The 23,557-nt window shown below is 40.5% G+C and overlaps 2 protein-coding genes across 3 annotated transcripts; one reads left to right on the top strand and one right to left on the bottom strand.

Moving 5' to 3' along the window:
* Positions 1-6,178: 6,178 nt before the first annotated feature.
* Positions 6,179-14,054, bottom strand: LOC5505761 (receptor-binding cancer antigen expressed on SiSo cells). Of its 2 annotated transcripts, XM_048734329.1 has the most exons (5): positions 13,820-14,054; positions 11,733-11,882; positions 10,960-11,052; positions 8,237-8,491; positions 6,179-8,154 (listed from the first exon to the last, which is right to left on the bottom strand). In XM_048734329.1, the coding sequence occupies exons 1-4, from the start codon at positions 13,961-13,963 to the stop codon at positions 8,273-8,275; spliced, it is 606 nt and encodes a 201-aa protein (XP_048590286.1). In that variant the 5' UTR covers positions 13,964-14,054; the 3' UTR covers positions 6,179-8,154; positions 8,237-8,272. The 2 variants fall into 2 exon arrangements, with proteins under 2 accessions (XP_048590286.1, XP_001626514.2); XM_001626464.3 differs by having other exon boundaries at positions 6,179-8,491.
* Positions 14,055-20,182: 6,128 nt separating this feature from the next.
* On the top strand, positions 20,183-21,574 carry LOC125573758 (splicing regulatory glutamine/lysine-rich protein 1-like). Its single transcript, XM_048734514.1, has 2 exons — positions 20,183-20,190; positions 20,623-21,574. The coding sequence occupies exons 1-2, from the start codon at positions 20,183-20,185 to the stop codon at positions 21,572-21,574; spliced, it is 960 nt and encodes a 319-aa protein (XP_048590471.1).
* The last annotated feature ends 1,983 nt before the right edge of the window (positions 21,575-23,557 follow it).

Genomic DNA, 23,557 nt, shown 5'->3' with positions numbered 1-23,557 from the left:
CGTGGAACCTAGCAATACTCAACACAAGAAAAGAACCCATAGCTTACTAAGTACAGTAGAGCGTGGAACCTAGCAATACTCAACACAAGAAGAGAACCCATAGCTTACTAAGTACAGTAGAGCGTGGAACCTAGCCACATTCAACACAAGAAAAGAACCCATAGCTTACTAAGTACAGTATAGCGTGGAACCTAGCAATACTCAACACAAGAAAAGAACCCATAGCTTACTAAGTACAGTATAGCGTGGAACCTAGCAATACTCAACACAAGAAAAGAACCCATAGCTTACTAAGTACAGTATAGCGTGGAACCTAGCAATACTCAACACAAGAAAAGAACCCATAGCTTACTAAGTACAGTATAGCGTGGAACCTAGCAATACTCAACACAAGAAGAGAACCCATAGCTTACTAAGTACAGTATAGCGTGGAACCTAGCAATACTCAACACAAGAAACGAACCCATAGCTTACTAAGTACAGTATAGCGTGGAACCTAGCAATACTCAACACAAGAAAAGAAGCCATAGCTTACTAAGTACATTAGAGCGTGGAACCTAGAAACCACGGATAACAAAAGCCGTAATAAAAAAACCTACATACAAGGGATCACCTTCTTAAGGTGGCAAGGCGTTCAGATGATGCAAATGACTGGATTAATTATAGAGTCGCGAGAAACAAAGCCGTCAAAGTCTTGCGTTCAGCAAAGCGTGAATACTACATTAATTCCTTTGAGGAGAACAAAAACAATCCAAGCGCCATCTGGAAATCCATCAAAACTCTTACTGGCTCAAATAAGAAATGTAGAGAAATCAACAAGTTGAAAATTGATGATCACGATGTGCTTGATAAAGCGGAGATAGCTGAGCAATTTAATTCTTATTTTTCTACCATCGCTGAAAAAATACGAAGCCAGCTCACTAATGTGAACTTTGATATCTCTAAATTGATAAACTCTAGAAAGGATCCAGATTTACATTTCAAAATTCCAACTATTACGAACTGTCAAGTTGCGCACATAATAGATAAGATTAGCGCACACAAGGCGGCTGGTATCGACAAAATTAGCGCCCGTATTTTACGTGTTGCCGCACCAGCAGTTGCACCAAGTATTGCCCGACTCATAAATCTGTCCATTTCTATGGGAACATTTGCATCACGCTGGAGGAAAGCTAAGGTCACGCCTTTGTTTAAAAGTGGAAGTGAGCATCATCCAAGCAATTTTCGTCCTATTTCAGTGCTCCCTGTTTTATCGAAAGTAATTGATCGTCATGTGCATGATTCGCTTTACGCGTTTCTGTGCGAAAGCATGGCAATCAGGCTTTCGTAAAAAGCATAGTACTGAAACTGCGTTAATCAAATTGATAGATGACCTCTTATTTAATCTAGACAATGACAAAGTGTCAGGCTTGGTGTTGGTAGATTACCAAAAAGCGTTCGACATGGTTGACCACGCACTCTTGATAAAAAACTACAGGTGTATGGAATTGACGGTCAGGAACTTAAATGGTGTTCATCTTATTTATCAAATAGGATGCAAACGGTATGTGTGGATGGCAAGATGTCACGTGACGCTCCTATCAAGCACGGAATTCCGCAAGGGAGCATTTTGGGTCCATTATTCTATATTCTATTCATTAATGACTTGCCGCTGCATGTAAGCTCTCAAATAGATCTTTACGCTGACGATACAGTCACAGCATCCGCGGATACCCAAAATATCTCAAAACTGGAACGCTCTTTAAACACCTGTGTAAGCGAAATTCAGTCTTGGGCTACTGCGAACAAGCTACCACTTAATAAATCGAAGACCAAGGTTCTGACGATTACAGGAAAACGGCTACCACAAGATTAAACAGTCAACTTAATATTTCAATCGATGGAAATACAATTTTAGATAATGTTAACAAAGCAACTCTCTTGGGCCTTGAAATTGATAGTTTGTTGTCATTTAACATTCACATAGAAAAAGTATGTAAAAAGCTCGCTTCCCGCATAGCTATCTTGAGAAACATTGGTTCGTACCTGCCATTAAACCAACGCATTAATTATTTTAATGCTATCATAAAGCCCTTTATGAATTACGCTAATGTAATATGGTCATCTTGCGACAAAGAGTCGCAGTACAAAATTCTAAAGCTTCAAAAGCGTGCGGCGCGAACAATCTTGTATGCGGATCGTTTGACTCCATCAGTCGAACTTTTTAACAGACTCCAGTGGCTTCCATTCTATGAACAATGTAAAGCTGATCGTTGCGCAGTTATGTACAAACGCATAAACAGTAATGTACCAAGTTATCTCCAAGAACATTTGTCCTTAAACAGTGATCGTCACTAGAAACACGAGATACAGTAAACTTAATGTTATATGCCCTAAGTATAAGCGCGAGACCGAAGGTGGGCGCACCTTTGCTGTCTCCGCATCAAAACTATGGAACAGTTTAAGTATAGATGCCAGAAAAGTACTCTCTTAGATGTTTTAAAATTAATTTGTGGAACAAAGCTTTACATGATCAAAAGATTTTGCAACATTTTAACGTTTAATTTTTATAGTGTTTGATTTATGTTTATTTAGTTTTACATAGCTTAATATAGATATATATTTATATATACTTCTCTGCCATTTTTATAATATATTTTTAGTAAGTGTAATTGTAAATTTTTAGTATGTAATATTTTAGGTGAGGGCCACAAGGTTATTAGCCAATTGGCTATTAAGTTCTTCCTCTTTAAATAAAGTCTTTATTTATTATTATTTATATAACCTAGCAATACTCAACAAAAGAAAAGAACCCATAGCTCACTAAGCACAGTATAGCGTGGAACCTAGCAATACTCAGAACAAGAAACGAACCCATAGCTTACTAAGAACAGTATAGCGTGAAACCTAGCAATACTCAACTCAAGAAAAGAACCCATAGCTTACTAAGCACAGTATAGCGTGGAACCTAGCAATACTCGACACAAGAAACGAACCCATAGCTTACTAAGAACAGTATAGCGTGAAACCTAGCAATACTCAGAACAAGAAACGAACCCATAGCTTACTAAGAACAGTATAGCGTGAAACCTAGCAATACTCAACACAAGAAAAGAACCCATAGCTTACTAAGCACAGTATAGCGTGGAACCTAGCAATACTCAACACAAGAAAAGAACCCATAGCTTACTAAGTACAGTATAGCGTGGAACCTAGCAATACTCAACACAAGAAAAGAACCCATAGCTTACTAAGTACAGCAGAGCGTGGAACCTAGCAATACTCAACACAAGAAAAGAACCCATAGCTCACTAAGCACAGTATAGCGTGGAACCTAGCAATACTCAGAACAAGAAACGAACCCATAGCTTACTAAGAACAGTATAGCGTGAAACCTAGCAATACTCAACACAAGAAAAGAACCCATAGCTTACTAAGCACAGTATAGCGTGGAACCTAGCAATACTCAGAACAAGAAAAGAACCCATAGCTTACTAAGTACAGCAGAGCGTGGAACCTAGCAATACTCTACACAAGAAAAGAACCCATAGCTTACTAAGTACAGTATAGCGTGAAACCAAGCAATACTCAACACAAGAAAAGAACCCATAGCTTACTAAGTACAGTATAGCGTGGGACCTAGCAATACTCAACACAAGAAAAGAACCCATAGCTTACTAAGTACAGTATAGCGTGAAACCTAGCAATACTCAACACAAGAAAAGAACCCATAGCTTACTAAGTACAGTAGAGCGTGGAACCTAGCAATACTCAACACAAGAAGAGAACCCATAGCTTACTAAGTACAGTAGAGCGTGGAACCTAGCAATACTCAACACAAGAAAAGAACCCATAGCTTACTAAGTACAGTATAGCGTGAAACCTAGCAATACTCAACACAAGAAAAGAACCCATAGCTTACTAAGTACAGTAGAGCGTGGAACCTAGCAATACTCAACACAAGAAAAGAACCCATAGCTTACTAAGTACAGTATAGCGTGGAACCTAGCAATACTCAACACAAGAAAAGAACCCATAGCTCACTAAGTACAGTAGAGCGTGGAACCTAGCAATACTCAACACAAGAAAAGAACCCATAGCTTACTAAGTACAGTATAGCGTGGAACCTAGCAATACTCAGAACAAGAAACGAACCCATAGCTTACTAAGTACAGTATAGCGTGGAACCTGACAATACTCAACACAAGAAAAGAACCCATAGCTTACTAAGTACAGTATAGCGTGGAACCAAGCAATACTCAACACAAGAAAAGAACCCATAGCTTACTAAGTACAGTATAGCGTGGGACCTAGCAATACTCAACACAAGAAGAGAACCCATAGCTTACTAAGTACAGTAGAGCGTGGAACCTAGCAATACTCAACACAAGAAAAGAACCCATAGCTTACTAAGTACAGTATAGCGTGAAACCTAGCAATACTCAACACAAGAAAAGAACCCATAGCTTACTAAGTACAGTAGAGCGTGGAACCTAGCAATACTCAACTCAAGAAAAGAACCCATAGCTCACTAAGCACAGTATAGCGTGGAACCTAGCAATACTCAACACAAGAAAAGAACCCATAGCTTACTAAGTACAGTATAGCGTGGAACCTAGCAATACTCAGAACAAGAAACGAACCCATAGCTTACTAAGTACAGTATAGCGTGAAACCTAGCAATACTCAACACAAGAAAAGAACCCATAGCTTACTAAGTACAGTATAGCGTGAAACCTAGCAATACTCAACACAAGAAAAGAACCCATAGCTCACTAAGTACAGTATAGCGTGGAACCTAGCAATACTCAACACAAGAAACGAACCCATAGCTTACTAAGAACAGTAGAGTGGAACCTAGCAATACTCAACACAAGAAAAGAACCCATAGCTTACTAAGTACAGTAGAGCGTGGAACCTAGCAATACTCAACACAAGAAAAGAACCCATAGCTTACTAAGAACAGTAGAGTGGAAACTAGCAATACTCAACACAAGAAAAGAACCCATAGCTTACTAAGTACAGTATAGCGTGGAACCAAGCAATACTCAACACAAGAAAAGAACCCATAGCTCACTAAGTACAGTATAGCGTGAAACCTAGCAATACTCAACACAAGAAACGAACCCATAGCTTACTAAGTACAGTATAGCGTGGAACCTAGCAATACTCAACACAAGAAAAGAACCCATAGCTTACTAAGTACAGTATAGCGTGGAACCTAGCAATACTCAACCCAAGAAAAGAACCCATAGCTCACTAAGTACAGTAGAGCGTGGAACCTAGCAATACTAAACACAAGAAAAGAACCCATAGCTCACTAAGTACAGTAGAGCGTGGAACCTAGCAATACTCAACACAAGAAAAGAACCCATAGCTTACTAAGTACAGTAGAGCGTGGAACCTGGCAAAAAAAAAAAAAAAAAAAACCGTCACCTTAATCAATATAAGTGCTAAAACTAAACAAAGATATTTTAATGGCATGAGTTGCGAGGCAATGTATTATGGGAAGGCATGAGTTGCGAGACAATGTATTATGGGTAGGCATGAGTTATGAAGCAATGTATTATGGGAAGTCATGAGTTGCGAGGCAATGTATTATGGGTAGGCATGAAATGCGAGGCAATGCATTATGGGTAGGCCTAAGTTGTTAGGCAATGTATTATGGGAAGGCATGAGCTGCGAGGCGATGCATTATGGGTAGGCATGTGTTGCGAGGCAATGCATTATGGGTAGGCATGAGTTGTGAAGCAATGCAGCATATACATTGTCGGTAGGAATTTATTGCTTAAAAGATGATACAGCTGTCCTTTCAAACTCGATACTTGGAATTCATTGACATACACCCGACACATGCCTCAGCATTCTCCATCAGGTATAAGTATGCCTCTGCTCACATTAAACATACCATGTCATATTGTCAGATTTGGGGGGGGGGGAGGGGGGGCTAGATGTTGCATATGAAGAAAACGTTGTCGTTTTGAGGGACTGGTACCGAGGAGTCTTAGTTTCTTTTTCAGATATTTTCTTCATTTACCAAAGATGGTCACAGACACTGTTTTTGTCTTCTGATTACAAGTTATAAAGTTTACGAACTAAGGTACGGCATCCTTCTATGGAAGTAGCCGCGTTTGGCAAAAACGACAATTTTTTGCTAAATCTTCTTGTCACTGTGGCTTGGAGTCCAAATATATAGAAATAAATAATAGCTTGTTATTATTATCCATGCACTTGCTTTTTCATGATATAAAAAAGGAGCTTTTTACAGTTGAATCGGTCCAGACACAGGTTCGAGTCCCATACATTCTGTACTAGTTCTAACTGGATCCCAATTCGTCTCTACCTACCAGATTCCTTCTTTCTTTTTTGCGGAGCCTATTGTCTGATTCCCTTTTTTCCCATATCAAACCAACAAAAATATTGCTTGGTCTATAGATGATGTTAAGATGAATCCATCAATGTAGCACGGCCTATAGATGATGTGAAGATGAATTCATCAATGTAGCATGGTCTATAGATGATGTTAAGATGAATTCAACAATGTAGCATGGTCTATAGATGATGTTAAGATAAATCCATCAATGTAGCTTGGTCTATAGATGATGTTAAGATGAATCCATCAATGTAGCACGGTCTATAGATGATGTGAAGATGAATTCATCAATGTAGCATGGTCTATAGATGATGTTAAGATGAATCCATCAATGTAGCTTGGTCTATAGAGGATGTTAAGATGAATCCATCAATGTAGCACGGTCTATAGATGATGTGAAGATGAATTCATCAATGTAGCATGGTCTATAGATGATGTTAAGATGAATTCATCAATGTAGCATGGTCTATAGATGATGTTAAGATGAATCCATCAATGTAGCTTGGTCTAAAGATAATGTAAAGATGAATCCATTAATGTAGCACGGTCTATAGATGATGTGAAGATGAATTCATCAATGTAGCATGGTCTATAGATGATGTTAAGATGAATTCAACAATGTAGCATGGTCTATAGATGATGTTAAGATAAATCCATCAATGTAGCTTGGTCTATAGATGATGTTAAGATGAATCCATCAATGTAGCACGGTCTATAGATGATGTGAAGATGAATTCATCAATGTAGCATGGTCTATAGATGATGTGAAGATGAATTCATCAATGTAGCATGGTCTATAGATGATGTTAAGATGAATCCATCATAGCTTGGTCTATAGAGGATGTTAAGATGAATCCATCAATGTAGCACGGTCTATAGATGATGTGAAGATGAATTCATCAATGTAGCATGGTCTATAGATGATGTTAAGATGAATTCATCAATGTAGCATGGTCTATAGATGATGTTAAGATGAATCCATCAATGTAGCTTGGTCTAAAGATAATGTAAAGATGAATCCATCAATGTAGCACGGTGATGATGTGAAGATGAATTCATCAATGTAGCATGGTCTATAGATGATGTTAAGATGAATTCAACAATGTAGCATGGTCTATAGATGATGTTAAGATAAATCCATCAATGTAGCTTGGTCTATAGATGATGTTAAGATGAATCCATCAATGTAGCACGGTCTATAGATGATGTGAAGATGAATTCATCAATGTAGCATGGTCTATAGATGATGTTAAGATAAATCCATCAATGTAGCTTGGTCTATAGATGATGTTAAGATGAATCCATCAATGTAGCACGGTGTATAGATGATGTGAAGATGAATTCATCAATGTAGCATGGTCTATAGATGATGTTAAGATGAATTCAACAATGTAGCATGGTCTATAGATGATGTTAAGATAAATCCATCAATGTAGCTTGGTCTATAGATGATGTTAAGATGAATCCATCAATGTAGCACGGTCTATAGATGATGTTAAGATGAATCCATCAATGTAGCTTGGTCCATGATGATGTTAAGATGAATCCATCAATGTAGCTTGGTCTATAGATGATGTAAAGATGAATCCATCAATGTAGCATGGTCTATAGATGATGTTAAGATGGATCCGTCAATGTAGCATGGTCTATAGATGATGTGAAGATGAATCCATCAATATTATAGCTTGGTCCATGATGATTTTAAAAGAAATCCATCAATATAGCTTGGTCCCTAGATGATGTAAAGATGAATCCATCAATGTAGCATGGTCTATAGATAATGTAAAGATGAATCCATCAATGTAGCATGGTCTATAGATGATGTAAAGATGAATCCATCAATGTAGCATGGTCTATAGATAATGTAAAGATGAATCCATCAATGTAGCTTGGTCTATAGATGATGTAAAGATGAATCCATCAATGAAGCTTGGTACCTAGATGCTGCATCTTCTTGCCCTGCCTGAGTGCTTCTCGCTCCTCCTTCTTCCTCTGTTGTTCCATTGCTCTCCTTTCCCTTTCCGCTTGTTTTTGCTCTCGTATGACTTTGTCAGCTTGTATATCCAGCTCCTGCTCAGACATGCCCTCTGCATCCCATCCGCCACTATCATCGCCATCTTCCCATGAGCCTAAGTCAGCCTAAAGAGGAAATGTAACAAATAACAATATTTTTAAGTCCATGCAATATATTTGGTAAAGAGCCATGTAAGATAGTGGCTATGGCATTTGTTTGGAGGTAGCTCTCTAAGGAAGGCTACACAAGAAACTGTGATTTAATAATATGGCTTATTAAATAATGCTCTGTGTAAGAACTGGGCAACCCAACGGCATATGCACATTTGTATGTCAAAAATGCCTTTGTTAATATTCAAAATTTGATTGGCCAAGACAAAAAATTACAACATAAGTTACACTTAAAACTGAATGATGCCTAACATTTTTAATATTTGAGTTTTAGGATTTATTAGTATGTGTAATAGATAGGTAGGTAGGTATGTTTTTTTTAACCTTTAGCAGCGTGAGAGCTGAATCACAGGCTAAGCGCAACATTTACTAATTCAAATAATACAAATATTTAACAGTGACATATATGGCTTATTAGACAAATCTAACATGGGGAACCTTGTGAAAATTATCTCAAGAAAAACTATAGTTCATTCTTCTTTGATTGGTTAAAAAAAATCTTGGAAAAGATATATTAGGGAGCACATGTTTCATGAAATTTCCTCAAAATCTCACTATATTCTATATCTTGGGCCTGTGTGTTTATTACAAAATATATGTGGGAAAGCTATTATAAAGCTTTTTGCCGCAGGACAATGAGACTTTGGTTTGTTTTTGCATGGATGGTTTCTTAAGCCTTTCACAGCACAACTGAATGCAGGCTATGTGCACAACTTTAGGATTTAATGGAAGATTAAACAAATAAACAGGACAGAATTTAGTTTTGTTTTATTATGTAAGGCTGTGGCCTCATCAATGGATAAGTACATCATATGCACATAAAAATGATTTTAGTAAAAGTATTGTTCTTAATGACATTAAACTGGCATGCATAGTTTTCACCAACTCTTCTGAACCAATCAGGGGTTAAAATTTTACATTCTTTAGCATTACTTTATGAAGAGTCATAGTCTAGGTAGATAGACAATAACAAAATGTAGACACTTCTAAAATAACATACTGTAATAAATCAACAGGGTTGTTAAGGATCTCGCTTATGAAATATGATATTTCATTGGGCTGATCTTTTTAAAAGTTGACTATAACAATTTGAAAATCTAGAAAAAAAGATTTATAACAAGTTTGGCCAGACTGGATATCATTATATCTCAGTAACAGTCCAGTTAAGAGCTAACCTCGAAAAAATGCATGGAATGCAAAATGCACACTGGCATGTAAAAAAATGTTGTTGTGAATACCAGAAATTTGATTGGCCGAGACAAAGAATTAAAGCATAAGTTACACTTAAAACAATATTTTACCTAATGTTTTTTTTATTTATTGTTAGGGATTATTATTTTTTTGTAATATGGCTTATAAGAGAAAGTTGATGTGGGGAACTTTGTTAAAGGAACCTTAGTAAGTGGCAATTCAGTTGTTCGGCGCGTGGGCTATCATCCGGGAACTTCACACTTTCGGGCAGGAAAATCGATTGGCGGGAAAACAACTTGCGCAAACAACATTTTTAGCAAACGCCTAAAACTGACAAGAAAAACGTAATTAACAGCAAATAACGTAGAATAAAAGTGGGCAAGCACGTTTTTATACCTAGGGCACCTACTTAGCGACTTGAAGTGCTGATTTGAGCAAATAAAGAGTTGTTTCAATGCGTATTTCACTGTTAAAAAGGCGAGAGAAAAGTTGATATTTTCATAAGATAATTAATCACAACATTTGCATTAGTAACCAGGCTTTTTCACATTATTCAATTGCGCATGCGTAGATGATTCTAACAATGATGCCATGCCTAAATGCATTCCATTTCACAAATGTTTGGCTGATTTATAACGTCTTAAAGTTTGCCTAGCAACGACCCTCAGAGAACTGTCCCAACACTCTTAAAATTAGAAGAGAAAAAAGCTATTGTCCGTGCTCCATCTGATGGATTCAAAACAGAAAATCGACAATAAGATATATTAGGGAGCACATTCTTCACACAATTTCCTCAAAATCTTACTATATTCTACATGTTCTCACCAGTATGCTTTGGATAAAAAGATCCTATATGGGGTAAGCTTTTTGCCACCGAACAATGGGACCTTGGTTCCTTCTTGCATGAATGATTACTTAATAGGTTCCTTCAAATACACAATTCAATAATTGCACAATGTTTTGGTACTAGGGTCTTCAACCTTTGATTAATCTGCAATCAGTTTGGATCTAATCTAGCATTACAATGAACTCAGAATGTACAGTATTTTATATATTACTACTGTAGAACTCGAAGGGATTAGAGAGATCACACAAATAATGATCGTATGGAAGGGCTTCGAAGATCAATGATTTTTTGGGAAAACATTCTTATTAATAAAAGCGGGCCACCTTAAGAGGGAAGAAAGAAGAGATGGGGAAAAGGAAACAGGGTAGTATGTAAAAAAACTAACCTGGGGGGGAGGGTAGGTCATATCAAAGTTCAGTCTGTTGGTTACTTGCTTCATATGTTGGTTTGGGTTTGACTTTGTTTTCTTTACAGCAATCTATAAAAAAAAAACAATACAATGGCAAATGGTTTCACAAATGGTGATAGAACAATGGTGATTTGGTGCTGACTTTGTATTTGATAAAAAGCTGACTTCAATTGCTGTTGACAAAATTATGACAATGATAAGTCAGCTCAGAGAGGAAGAATGTATATTGTATACGAATGAGTTATATTACAAAAAGGAAATATCCCAGCAGTATATAAATCTGACCTTTTGAGTTTTTGGAATACAGGTGTCATGAATAGAACTGATCTTTTTGGGTTTCTGGTGTCATGTATAGAATTGACCTTTTTGGGTTTCTGGATTACTGGTGTCAAGCATAGAACTGACAATTTTGGGTTTCTGGAATACTGGTCTCATGTATAGAACTGACCTTTTTGGGTTTCTGGAATACTGGTGTCAAGTATAGAACTGACCATTTTGGGTTCCTGGAATACTGGTGTCATGTATAGAACTGACAATATTGGGTTTCTGGAATACTGGTGTCATGTATAGAACTGACCATTTTGGGTTTCTGGAATACTGGTCTCATGTATAGAACTAACAATATTGGGTTTCTGGAATACTGGTGTCATGTATAGAACTGACCTTTTTGGGTTTCTGGAATACTGGTCTCATGTATAGAACTGACAATATTGGGTTTCTGGAATACTGGTGTCATGTATAGAACTGACCTTTTTTGGTTTCTGGAATACTGGTGTCATATCTTTAAAGAGGTCCTGTTCGTCTGTCTCAGCATGCTGCGCACTGTCAGGGGGAGGGGAGGTGGGTTCAATCTTGATGCTGAATTCATCTCCCCAGTCCTCCCACTTATCACTCATGCTCTGCACGGTAATAATAAATAAATAATAATAATAAATTAAATTTAAAGTAAATTTATGTGAGCACATAAAAGTTATAAATAGCTTATGTGGTCATGTAATACTCGCTCGAATACATTTATCAATGACAGGTGACTTGCACTAGGATATCTGTGTCTTTCTGAGAGGTAAACTCTCTTGAGTGTCTTTTGAAATAACCTACTGCTGATTAATTTGATAGCTAGTTACATGCCTTAGCATCTGCAAAAGTGACAGACAAAATAAACTTGACACGAAAAACCAGGGGAAGGGCTGGTTATATATATAACATATGTGAAACATGGGAGCAGTGGGTGATATAACATATGTGAAACAAGGGAGGGGTGGGTAATATGACCTATGTGAAACAAGGGAGGGGTGGGTAATATAACATATGTGAAACAAGGGAGAGGTGGGTAATATTACCTATGTGAAACATGGGAGGGGTTGGTAATATAACATATGTGAAACAAGGGAGGGGTGGGTAATATCACATATGTAAAACAAGGGAGGGGTGGGTAATATAACATATGTAAAACAAGGGAGGGGTGGGTAATTCTGCACATCTTCACCAGTTGAAGAAATATGCTCATGATAACTACCCTTTGCCCCACATTTAAAGAAAAGTCTTTCTAACACGGGACAGGCCCATTCTTGTGATCAAAATAAATTAATTCAGAAATCATAACAAGAAGATATTTGGAAGTATGGCTGCATAGCTGAGTGAATGAAAACCATTACAGTGCTGGCTAATGAAAAAGCTTTAAAGATTTGAATGCCATTTAGGTGATTTAGCAGTAAGAATCATCGGCGAGAGTTCACAAAATACAGGGCTTCTGGAGTTACGCGCTTGTGCGGAAGCGCGTAATTTGGCTTTCTCCGCGTAATCCAGCGTAATTTAGCTAAATTAAAAAAAAAAACATTCAAGTGCACAGCTGATGTGTTCTTTTAGGGTTCTTACCTCTATTTCTCGTAAAAAAGACAGATATTCTTCGTAAGAGTGCGATATTTTGAACTTAATTTCGAAAACTAATAAAATGACTAGGCGTTCTTTGCTAAACCGCGAAGGCCTAGGACTAATAATAAAATACCCTTTTTAATTGGCTGGTGGCTAGGAGCCAATGAAAACTCGCCTAAGATATGTTCGCGCAAAAAATTTACCTTTTTAAAGTTATTTTGTGCTTTCCTTGGGTACAAAATGTAGTTTGGGCGTAACAGTTGATATTTCGTGTAATTTAGCGCGTAATTTAGTAAAGAATCCCTCAAAATTTTGATTTTTTAAGAAAAATGTATTGCAAAATCCTGCGTAATATAACGCGTAATGATTGATTTTCTGCGTAATTTAGGGCGTAATTTAGCAAAGAATCACGCATAATTTTGAGTTTTTTTCCGCGTAATTCCAGAAGCCCTGAATATACTGAAAACCTCAGTTATGCCCACCCATGCGATAGGCATTATGACATCCTTGGAAACCTAAGTTTTTTCTAAAAATAAGAAAGCTATCACCACCTTAGGATTATCTGCTTTTTAGGGGCTCATAAAAGGTACTTGTTGATAATAGGAAGAAACGTTTTAATTTGGTGTCCAGTTATCATAGAAACAATGGAACTTTTTATTTTCTCAAAAGAACTCCCTTCCAGGAGGACTTAGAATTTACAATAAGGCTTATGGCAAAAGCTTTTTCTTTCGTCAGTAAAATAGAAGAAATAATTTAAACCCTGGGTTTCCAAATATAGGGTTGTGGACGAAAGTTTGTACGCCCGAGAGGCCCAATGGAAGATACTTTAATGTGGCATGAGTCTGAACATTATTCAGAGAGGAAAAGGATTGAAATTGGCCGTTTAAAACATGGTGAAAGCATACATGGTTTAAAACATACTAAAGCACTTGATAGGCTTGTAACCAAGCTATCTACACGTTACCTCTGTAGGAAGCGAGGCGCTCGAAGGAAGGCCCGATTGACTAGTTTTCCTCTCTCGCCCTCTTCCAAAGATTTTCTTAATCAAGTTAAGGATAAATACAAAGCAAGAGCATAATCTACCAAAATTTAGCCTAAATACTTTCATTTTGAATCAATTCAAGTCGTTGATTTGGAGATTTATCAAGAAATCTCACGCATTATCAACTTAGCATTCGTTCCGCCATTTTGGATTCATGAATAGAGTACTGCGGGCTCAGATCAGCTGATTTGTCACGCACTCCTCCCCCCCCCCCCCCCCCCACTTTGGGCAGTTTAGGGGTATGACCCCCCTGAAGAATAGAGCTTCTAGACTAGAATTTCTTTTGAAAATAAAAAAGAGATCCATAATAATAATATTCACCTCAGTCTATATGCTTTAAAAAGACTAAAGTGCTGTATGCTTAAATCCCCCCCCCCACTTTTTCATACATGTTACTTGTTCGAAATGCACGGTCCAAGCTGGATTTTATTTTATCTCAGCTATTTCTCCCACCGTAATGAAATGATGGACCTCCTCCCAATCACTTCTTTTGCAGCCAAAAAAATATTGCTGATATTTTAAGTTTATTTATTAACAGTGCTCTGTGTAGCTTCATTTGATAGACAACTGATACTGAGCGGATATTTCCTATTTTACTTTTCTATAATCAAATAATCTAACATATATGCCTTGCCATGTACAGCATTACTCAGTTTCTTCGTTGATCGTTTGATTTCGAAAGTCAGAATAGGCTTAGTCCCACCGCCCCCCCCCCCCCCCCCGGCTTTCCAAGCCCCCCCCCCACCCCACCCCAGTTTCTGTAGGCGCCAGTCTGTCATTGGTTTAGAGTGATCAATCAATTAGCTGGCCTGGTTGCATGAGCTGGTCACGTGAGTGGTACAGCCAGCTGACATCCAATAGAAATGTTCACTTTTCAAATAATAAAAACAATAAAATAGGTGTTTATTCTTCAAGAAGAAACAATTGATATAATTCGGTTTACAGATGCGTAGATGTCTGTGGAAGAGATCAGACGTTGTGTACATATTTGGGCCACACTTGTCACAAACAGTCTACTTGCTATGCCTCCACAACATTGAGCGGGTTACTCATAGGTAGCCCCTTACTCACGAAACAAATGTGTTACAAACAAGCCCACTGACTAATGGTCGTGGATAAGGTACGGGCTATCTCAGTTAGGGAATAAGCCGTACATTTGGGTATTTTATTAAAGCAAAGTTGAGCAAGCTGGTCACGCGCGAAGTGGTGGGCACTATATAACAACCACTCACCCTAACTCTAGTCCTGGTTTCGGCGGTTGTTATAAAGTATTTTCCCACGCGATGTGGTATCATACGCAAAGATAAGCGAGTTCGTCACGCGCGATGTGGTATCAAGCGCAAAGAAAAGCGAGTTGGTCACGCGCGGTGTGGTACCAAGCGCAAAGGTAAGCGAGTTGGTCACGCGCGATGTGGTACCAAGTGCAAAGATAAGCGAATTGGTCACGCGCGATGTGGTAGCAAGCGCAAAGATAAGCGAGTTGGTTCCGCGCGATGTGGTACCAAGCGCAAAGAAAAGGGAGTTGGTCCCGCACGATGTTGTACCAAGCGCAAAGATAAGCGAGTTGGTCACGCGCGACGTGTTAGCAAGCGCAAACATAAGCGAGTTGGTTCCGCGCGATGTGTTACCAAGCGCAAAGAAAAGCGAGTTGGTCCCGCACGATGTGGTACCAAGCGCAAAGATAAGCGAGTTGGTCACGCGCGATGTGGTAGCAAGCGCAAAGATGAGCGAGTTGGTTACGCGCGATGTGGTACCAAGGGCAAAGATAAGAGACTTGGTCACGCGCGATGTGGTACCAAGCGCAAAGATAAGCGAGTTGGTCACGCCCGATGTGGTAGCAAGCGCAAAGATAAGCGAGTTGGTTCCGCGCGATGCGGTACCAAGCGCAAAGAAAAGCGAGTTGTGTCATGATATCATGCAACGCTTCGCTCACACTAGTAATATAGAACTAAATCAATCGTTAGAGATTAATCACGCAATATTATTGTAATCTGAAACTTAATCCTCTTTCTCTCAACTACATGCGCTCGCTTCAACACACAATGCTTCATCCTGGCAATTATACTCGATAAATTGATTAAATAAAGACCGCAAAATCATTACATGGTGCCAAGAAGTGGGATAGAACATCCACAAGAGCGCACAGCAAGCCGGTAAGTGGCAAAAGAAGAATAAAGACAAAAAAAAAAAAGCGAAAACGTATTGTGTAATTGAACCGTAACATAATCAGTCCAGACGATGGCAGCCGGGTTTACGCCTCCATGCATGAACTGGGACGCCAAAGACATCCCAGATGAATTTAGAAGGTTCAAACAATATTGCAACCTAGTTTTTGACGGACCATTCTCCAAAAAACCGGATACCGAGAGAGCTTCGTACCTCTTATTGTGGATAGGCCGTTAGGGGGTAGACATTTATAATAGTTTTGTCTGGGAAACCAAGGGTGATAACATTAAACCTAAGAAGATCTGGGAAAGGTTTGAGAAGCATTTGGCCCCCAGAACAAATTTTAGACTTGCGAGATATCAATTGCAACAGTTAAACAATTACCCAGCGAAACAACCGATGGATTTGTGACCCGATGCAGGAATCAGGCCGCAAAGTGTAAGTTTCGTGACCAGGAGGAAATAAACGAGCGTCTCATCGAACAACTCGTGATTGGAACTAAACATGAGAAGGCCCAAGAGCGAATCCTAGAAAAAAGCGATGAGTTATCCTTAGATCAGGCTATCGACTTCGCCAGAACCTATGAAGCTACTTTAGAACATGTTGCACAGCTTCATAGCGAGCCACAAATAAACGTTCATGAAATTAAAGGAAAATCCGGAACCAAGAATAAGAAATGCGGAAACTGTGGTTCGGAGCATGAGCCGAAAAAATGTCCCGCATATGGCTCAGTCTGTAATAACTGCTCAAAACTAAATCACTGGAGCAGGGTTTGTAGGCAAAAATCTCAGGAAGCGCAAAACAAGCCCCGAAACCCTAATAATTTTGGTAGAAAACCGGAATCAGGGAAACCGCGCCAAAATCGGCAAGGGGCGTGTCTTCGCACTCGAAGCGGAAGACAATGATTTCGAAAGCCTGGTGTTTGAAACGATAAATATCAACGCCATTGGTCCGAATGAAACGCAAAACGAAGCCCTTGTAACACTAGGAATAACATTGCCAAGCGCAAGCAAACAAGATACACGACTAAAGGCGAAACTTGACACAGGCGCGCAAGCGAACATTCTACCATTGAGAATTTACAAAGGAATGTTTCTGCAAAACATAGGAACTGATGGTTACCCTAAGCGAGGTGCACTCACCAAATCAAACACAAAACTAACAGCTTTCGGCGGATCTAGCATAGCTCAGCTTGGAATCTGCGAGTTACAATGCGCACACGAGAACAAGGCAACAAGCGCACGTTGCTACGTGGCCGACGCTCCCGGACGAGCAATAATAGGACTGCCATCAGCACTAGAGCTGAACCTAATAACCCTTAATTGCTCAATCGAGAAGACAGCGTAGACCGCTGACCCTCCAACTGGAAATACCGCTCACACCTCTGCATAAGAACCCATACGTGATCGCAAACACCTTTATCAACCAGTACCTGCAGTGCTTTGACGGAATAGGCAAGTTTCAGGGGGAATACCACATTAACCTTGATGCTAACGTCACCCCTGTAATCCACAGGCCACGTCGAGTCGCCATCAGCTTGAAGGATGACATCAAGCAAGAGCTGGATGACATGGTTAAACAAGGCATAATAGAAAAGGTACGAGAAGGCGAACCAACAGCATGGGTCAACAGCCTCATGTATAGACGAAAGCCAAACGGTAGGCTCCGGATCTGCCTGGACCCAAAAGATCTGAACCATCAAACGTGAACACCACGTCACTCCTACACTCGACGAAATCCTCCCAAACTAACCGGCGCGAAATATTTTTGATTCTCGACGCCAGAAGCGGCTATTGGAACGTTGTTCTTGACGAAGATTCGAGCTATCTTATGACATTTAATTCACCATTCGGCAGATATCGGTACATGCGGATGCCATTTGGCTTACTAATGTCACAAGATGTATTCCAGGCGAAAATCGACCAGACGTTCGAGGGATGCCAAGGAGTCGTAGAAATCGCCGACGATATAGTCGTGTTCGGAACGACCGCCAAGGAACACGACGAGAACCTTCACGCGATGATCGACAGATGCATCAAAACCGGTCTCAAGTTGAACTACGAAAAGTGCTTTATCAAAAAGCAAGAAATCAAGTTCTTCGGAGTCATCTGTGGAGAAGAAGGAGTCAAACCCGACACTGGTAAAGTATCGGTACTGCAACAGATGCAGAGTCCAACGAACCGCAAGGAACTACAAACATTTCTTGGGCTGGCAACATACATGGGCCGATTTATCCCCAACCTGAGCACTCTCACAGCTCCCTTGAGAGAACTACTGAAAGAAGAAAATCACTTTACATGGGATCCACCCGAATACCAGGTAGCATTCGACCTCATAAAGAAGTCAATCAGTGACGAGGTAACACACATACTTCGACAAATCCAAGGAAATAGTCATTCAGGTCGATGCCTCTATCAAAGGTATAGGAGCAACTCTACTACATGAAGGGAAACCAGTGGCATTCGCAAGCAAGAGCCTAACAGACGCCGAGACCCGATATGCAAACATCGAGCGAGAGCTATTGGCTGTAGTGTATGGATGCGAACGCTTCCATGCATACCTGTTTGGACACTCGTTCACAGTCCATTCAGACCACAAGCCGCTGGAATCCATACATCTCAAACACCTTACATCCGCACCGCCAAGGCTGCAAAGAATGCTGCAAAGAAGACTTCAACCGTATGATTTCACAATCAAATACATACCTGGCAAGGACATGCACATCGCGGACGCACTGTCAAGGCTCTCACCCGAAGAGAAACAACCCATCAAAGGCATGGACGTGCATCAAGTATGCACCCAGTTCAGCGAAAATATGCTCACTCGTATTACTAACGAACCTCGACGATGAGCTCCATGCACTGAAAAAGACTGTATATGACGGATGGCCAGAAACAATCCTGCAAGTGCCGCCTACAGTAAAAGCCTACTGGTCATACCGCGACGAGATCTCTATTGACGATGGGATCCTACTGAAGGGCCATCGCATCATAATTCCATCAGCCCTCCAGGGCGAGATTCTCGCAAAGCTTCACTCCGCCCACCAAGGAGCTGAGAAAACAAAGTTGCACGCGAGAACATCTGTCTTCTGGAGAAATCTAAACCAGGACATAGATAAGCTTACACAATCCTGTACCACATGTCAGAAATACCAACCTGCGCAATGCAAAGAGCCTCTGATCCAATCAGAAATACCACCACGACCGAAGCACACCATCGCGTCAGATCTCTTCCATATCGACAACTCGGAGTTTCTGCTAATCTCTGATTATTAATCTAAATACCCATTCGTAAGGAAGATGTCCCAGGTCAACTGCAAGAGTAAATCTGTGATCGACGCCATGAAACAAGTGTTTGCCGAACACGGAATTCCTGCTGTAGTCAGATCCGACAGCGGATCACAATACACAAGTGAAGAATTCGACGACTTCGCAAAGGAATACGGATTCCAACACTTACCAAGCTCGCCGAAGCACTCACGAAGTAACGGATTCATCGAGAGCCAAGTCAAACTTGTCGAGAACGCTCTCATAAAAGCGCGAGAAACCAACGCAGACCTGAACATCGCACTCCTTTGCCTTCGCGCAACTCCAATCGATAGTATGTTACCATCATCTGCTGAGCTCCTATTGGGCAGGAAACTACAGGACAATCTACCACGCAACATACCACGACCAAGCGACAGTGACGACACTATTGAACGACTGAAATATCGACAGGAAGTTCAGAAACACTATTACGACCGCCACACGAAACCACTACCGCGACTCCACACAAGACAGCCTGTGACCGTTCTAGATCACAAGACGATGCAATGGAAGCCAGCAGTCATTACGGAGAAGCTCCAGGACGTGCCAAGATCCTACCGACTAACAACAGCTACAGGAGGAGAACTTAGGCGCAACAGACTACACCTCAGAAGTGTCCCACCAGCAACACCTAACAGCAACGCTGACGCGAACTAGTCACAACCTGCTCCCCAAGAACCAAAGATAACTGCTGATAACCCACCCTGTAACAAGCCTCCAGGAGCAACGGTTACACGCAGTGGAAGGATCGTCAAACCACCTGACAGATTTGTTTAGATGACATTATTATTCCGATTGGAATAGAACTTATATGGAACGGTTTGCATATTGGAACATTCAGAACATCTTTTATAGTTACTGTTAAAGCTTTGATTGCATCATTAATCACGGAAAGGGGGATGTCATGATATTATGCAACGCTTCGCTCACACTAGTAATATAGAACTAAATCAATCGTTAGAGATTAATCATGCAATATTATTGTAATCTGAAACTTAATCCTCTTTCTCTCAACTACATGCGCTCGCTTCAACACACAATGCTTCATCCTGACAATTATACTCGATAAATTGATTAAATAAAGACCGCAAAATCATTACAAGTTGGTCAGGCGCGATGTGGTAGCAAGCTCAACCATAAGTGATTTGGTCAAGCGCGATGTGGTAGCAAGCGCAAAGTTAAGCGAGTTGGTCACGCGCGATGTGGTATCAAGCGCAAAGATAAGTGAGTTGGTCACGCGCGATGTGGTAGCAAGCGCAAAGATAAGCGAGTTGGTCACGCGCGATGTGGTACCAAGGGCAAAGATAAGCGAGTTGGTCCCGCACGATGTGGTACCAAGCGCAAAGATAAGCGAATTGGTCACGCGCGATGTGATGGTAGCAAAAGCAAAGATGAGAGACTTGGTCACGCGCGATGTGATGGTAGCAAAAGCAAAGATGAGCGACTTGGTCACGCGCGATGTGGTACCAAGCGCAAAGATAAGCGGGTTGGTCACGCGCGATATGGTAGCAAGCGCAAAGATAAGCGGGTTGGTCACGCGCGATGTGGTACCAAGCGCAAAGATAAGCGAGTTGGTCACGCGCGATGTGGTAGCAAGCGCAAAGATAAGCGAGCTGGTTCCGCGCGATGTGGTACCAAGCGCAAAGAAAAGCGAGTTGGTCACGCGCGATGTGATAGCAAGCGCAAAGATAATAGAGTTGGTCAAGCGCGATGTGGTAGCAAGCGCAAAGATAAGCGAGTTGGTTCCGCGCGATGTGGTACCAAGCGCAAAAAAAAACGAGTTGGTCACGCGCGATGTGATAGCAAGCGCAAAGATAATAGAGTTGGTCAAGCGCGATGTGGTACCAAGCGCAATGTAAGCGAGTTGGTCACGCGCGATGTGGTAACAAGCGCAAAGTTAAGCGAGTTGGTTCCGCGCGATGTGGTAAAAAAGCGCAAAGAAAAGCGAGCTAGTCACGCGCGATGTGATAGCAAGCGCAAAGATAATAGAGTTGGTCAAGCGCGGTGTGGTACCAAACGCAAAGTAAGCGAGTTGCTCACGCGCTATGTGGTACCAAGCGCAAAGCGAGTTGGTCACGCGCGATGTGATGGTAGCAAGAGCAAAGATGAGCGAGTTGGTCCCGCACGATGTGGTACCAAGCGCAAAGATAAGCGACTTGGTCACGCGCGATGTGGTTTTGGGGCGGAGGGGTCATTCTCCTGACCTGCAATACCCATGGCCAGCGGATTGTCAGACAATATGAGGGATCCGAGTTAGCGCACACACATACAACAAAAAGGCGAGACTGATTGATAGGGTTATTTATTAAAAACAATATATGTGCTGTTTGCACCTATTACGAATAAGGTTCCATATGGGAAATCCATCTGTCGTTGCCCGCGGTACTTCATGGGTATCAAATAAATAAGCGAATAAAGTTTAATAAAAACAAAACCAAGTAAAAAACAAAAAAAACTTGTAGAACTCGTGTATGCATGCGTGAATAAAAATCAAGTGGTTTTCAGAGACCGGGATTCGATTTATTTACGATACAAGGATTCTTCGAGTACAACCTTATTTGAAATAGATGTTTGTCAATATGCTTTGAAAAATTGTTTCTTTGTTTTTCTTGCATACTGTTTCTTCCAGGAATCATAACTTTATTTCTTTCAAAACAAGACTTCTGATGCCAACTTCTGTTTCGTGGTCAAAATACAATAAAACTGTTATATTGACAGGGACCGCTTATTGCTGTTTGCATTGGTCTAGAAATTGTGTCAGTTGGGTCCACAGAGATCTATTGTTGTTCACATTGGTCTTGGAATTGCTCGTGGGGACTCCTTTTCCATCAAGCCTTTGTTCTTGGAAAGAGATAGCCAAATGGAATGCGCGCGCCGGTTTTCCGTCTCAAGCTCCTGTGCGGATTTGGACTTGATTGTTGGTGAACTGGACTCCTGAGTTACACATTGAAGTCTGTTGCTTGTCTCTGTTAAATAAATAGTTAAATAAATAAAACAAAACGTTCACTAAATCAGCGCGTTTTACAGAAAACAATGATACCCCTTGTCTGACGATCTGTGATCAATACTAACAAACCCTTACCCCCTTGTCTGACGGTCTGTGATCAATATTAACACACTTTTACCCCTTGTCTGACGGTCTGTGATCTATACTAACACACCCTTACCCCCTTGCCTGACGATCTGTGATCTATACTAACACACCCTTACCCCTTGTCTGACGATCTGTGATCAATACTAACAAACCCTTACCCCCTTGTCTGACGGTCTGTGATCAATATTAACACACCCTTAACCCTTGTCTGACGGACTGTGATCTATAGCAACACACCCTAACCCCTTGTCGGACGATCTGTGATCAATACAAACACACCCTTATCACTTGTCTGACGGTCTGTGATCTATACTAACACCCTTACCCCTTGTCTGACGGTCTGTGATCTATACTAACACACCCTTACCCCAATCAAGCCAACTTAATTGAAATCTTACTTACTGAGGTGAGCCTGCAAATTGGTCTGGACCACTTTAGCACTTCAAGCAACTGAATAACTATATATCAGCACTTCACATGTCATTTGCCAGTTGATTTTCTCCAGGCGATCTTTCTCTTTGTCGTATAATGCCCAGGCCTTCTCGATCTCCTTCTTCGCTTTCTCCAGTTCAGATTTACATGCAGCAAGTTCTTCAATTCGATTCTGATTTTGCTGAAAAGGAAAAAGGAATTATCATCAATGTCAGTCAGCACAGTCAATCAGAATCAGCTCTCACCATCATCATCACCACCACCATCACTATTATGGTGGGGGGCATTGAGATTCATTGTGTTAGATGCCATTATGCATGATAACGAGAACCACTACTGCTAATGAACCCTTCTTTTTTTGTAATTCCGCAATTGTAATGGCTCCAAGACAAAAAAGAAGCTGCCCCTGCTGTGATGCCGAAGTCGTTCATTTGCCGCGACACATGAGAAATGTTCACGAATTGCAAGAGGGGGCAATTAAAAAATATGGTTCCAAAAAAACAATACTGGAGAAAACAGAAGAATATGTCCCTTTAAAGGGTGTTTTAAAAATCCGAAAAAACTTCACAACCATTTGAGAGAAACACATAAACTAAAAAAAAAACAGATAAAAAAATATAAACTTTTCTTGCTTGTAGCACCATTTCATAAAATTACACA

Source organism: Nematostella vectensis, chromosome 11, assembly GCF_932526225.1.
Source record: "Nematostella vectensis chromosome 11, jaNemVect1.1, whole genome shotgun sequence".
Classification (NCBI taxonomy): Eukaryota; Metazoa; Cnidaria; class Anthozoa; order Actiniaria; family Edwardsiidae; genus Nematostella; species Nematostella vectensis.
This window is presented reverse-complemented; position numbering and strand designations above follow the sequence as displayed.

Excerpts from the sequence above, each read along its gene's own strand:
- LOC5505761 (XM_001626464.3), bottom strand. The coding sequence starts at position 13,963 with ATGAAAGTATTTAGGCTAAATTTTGGTAGATTATGCTCTTGCTTTGTA. Across the intron at positions 11,053-11,732 it reads TATTCCAGAAACCAAAAAAG|ATTGCTGTAAAGAAAACAAA; the intron begins GTCAGTTCTATA and ends TTTTTTTTATAG. Across the intron at positions 8,492-10,959 it reads TGACCTACCCTCCCCCCCAG|GCTGACTTAGGCTCATGGGA; the intron begins GTTAGTTTTTTT and ends TTTCCTCTTTAG.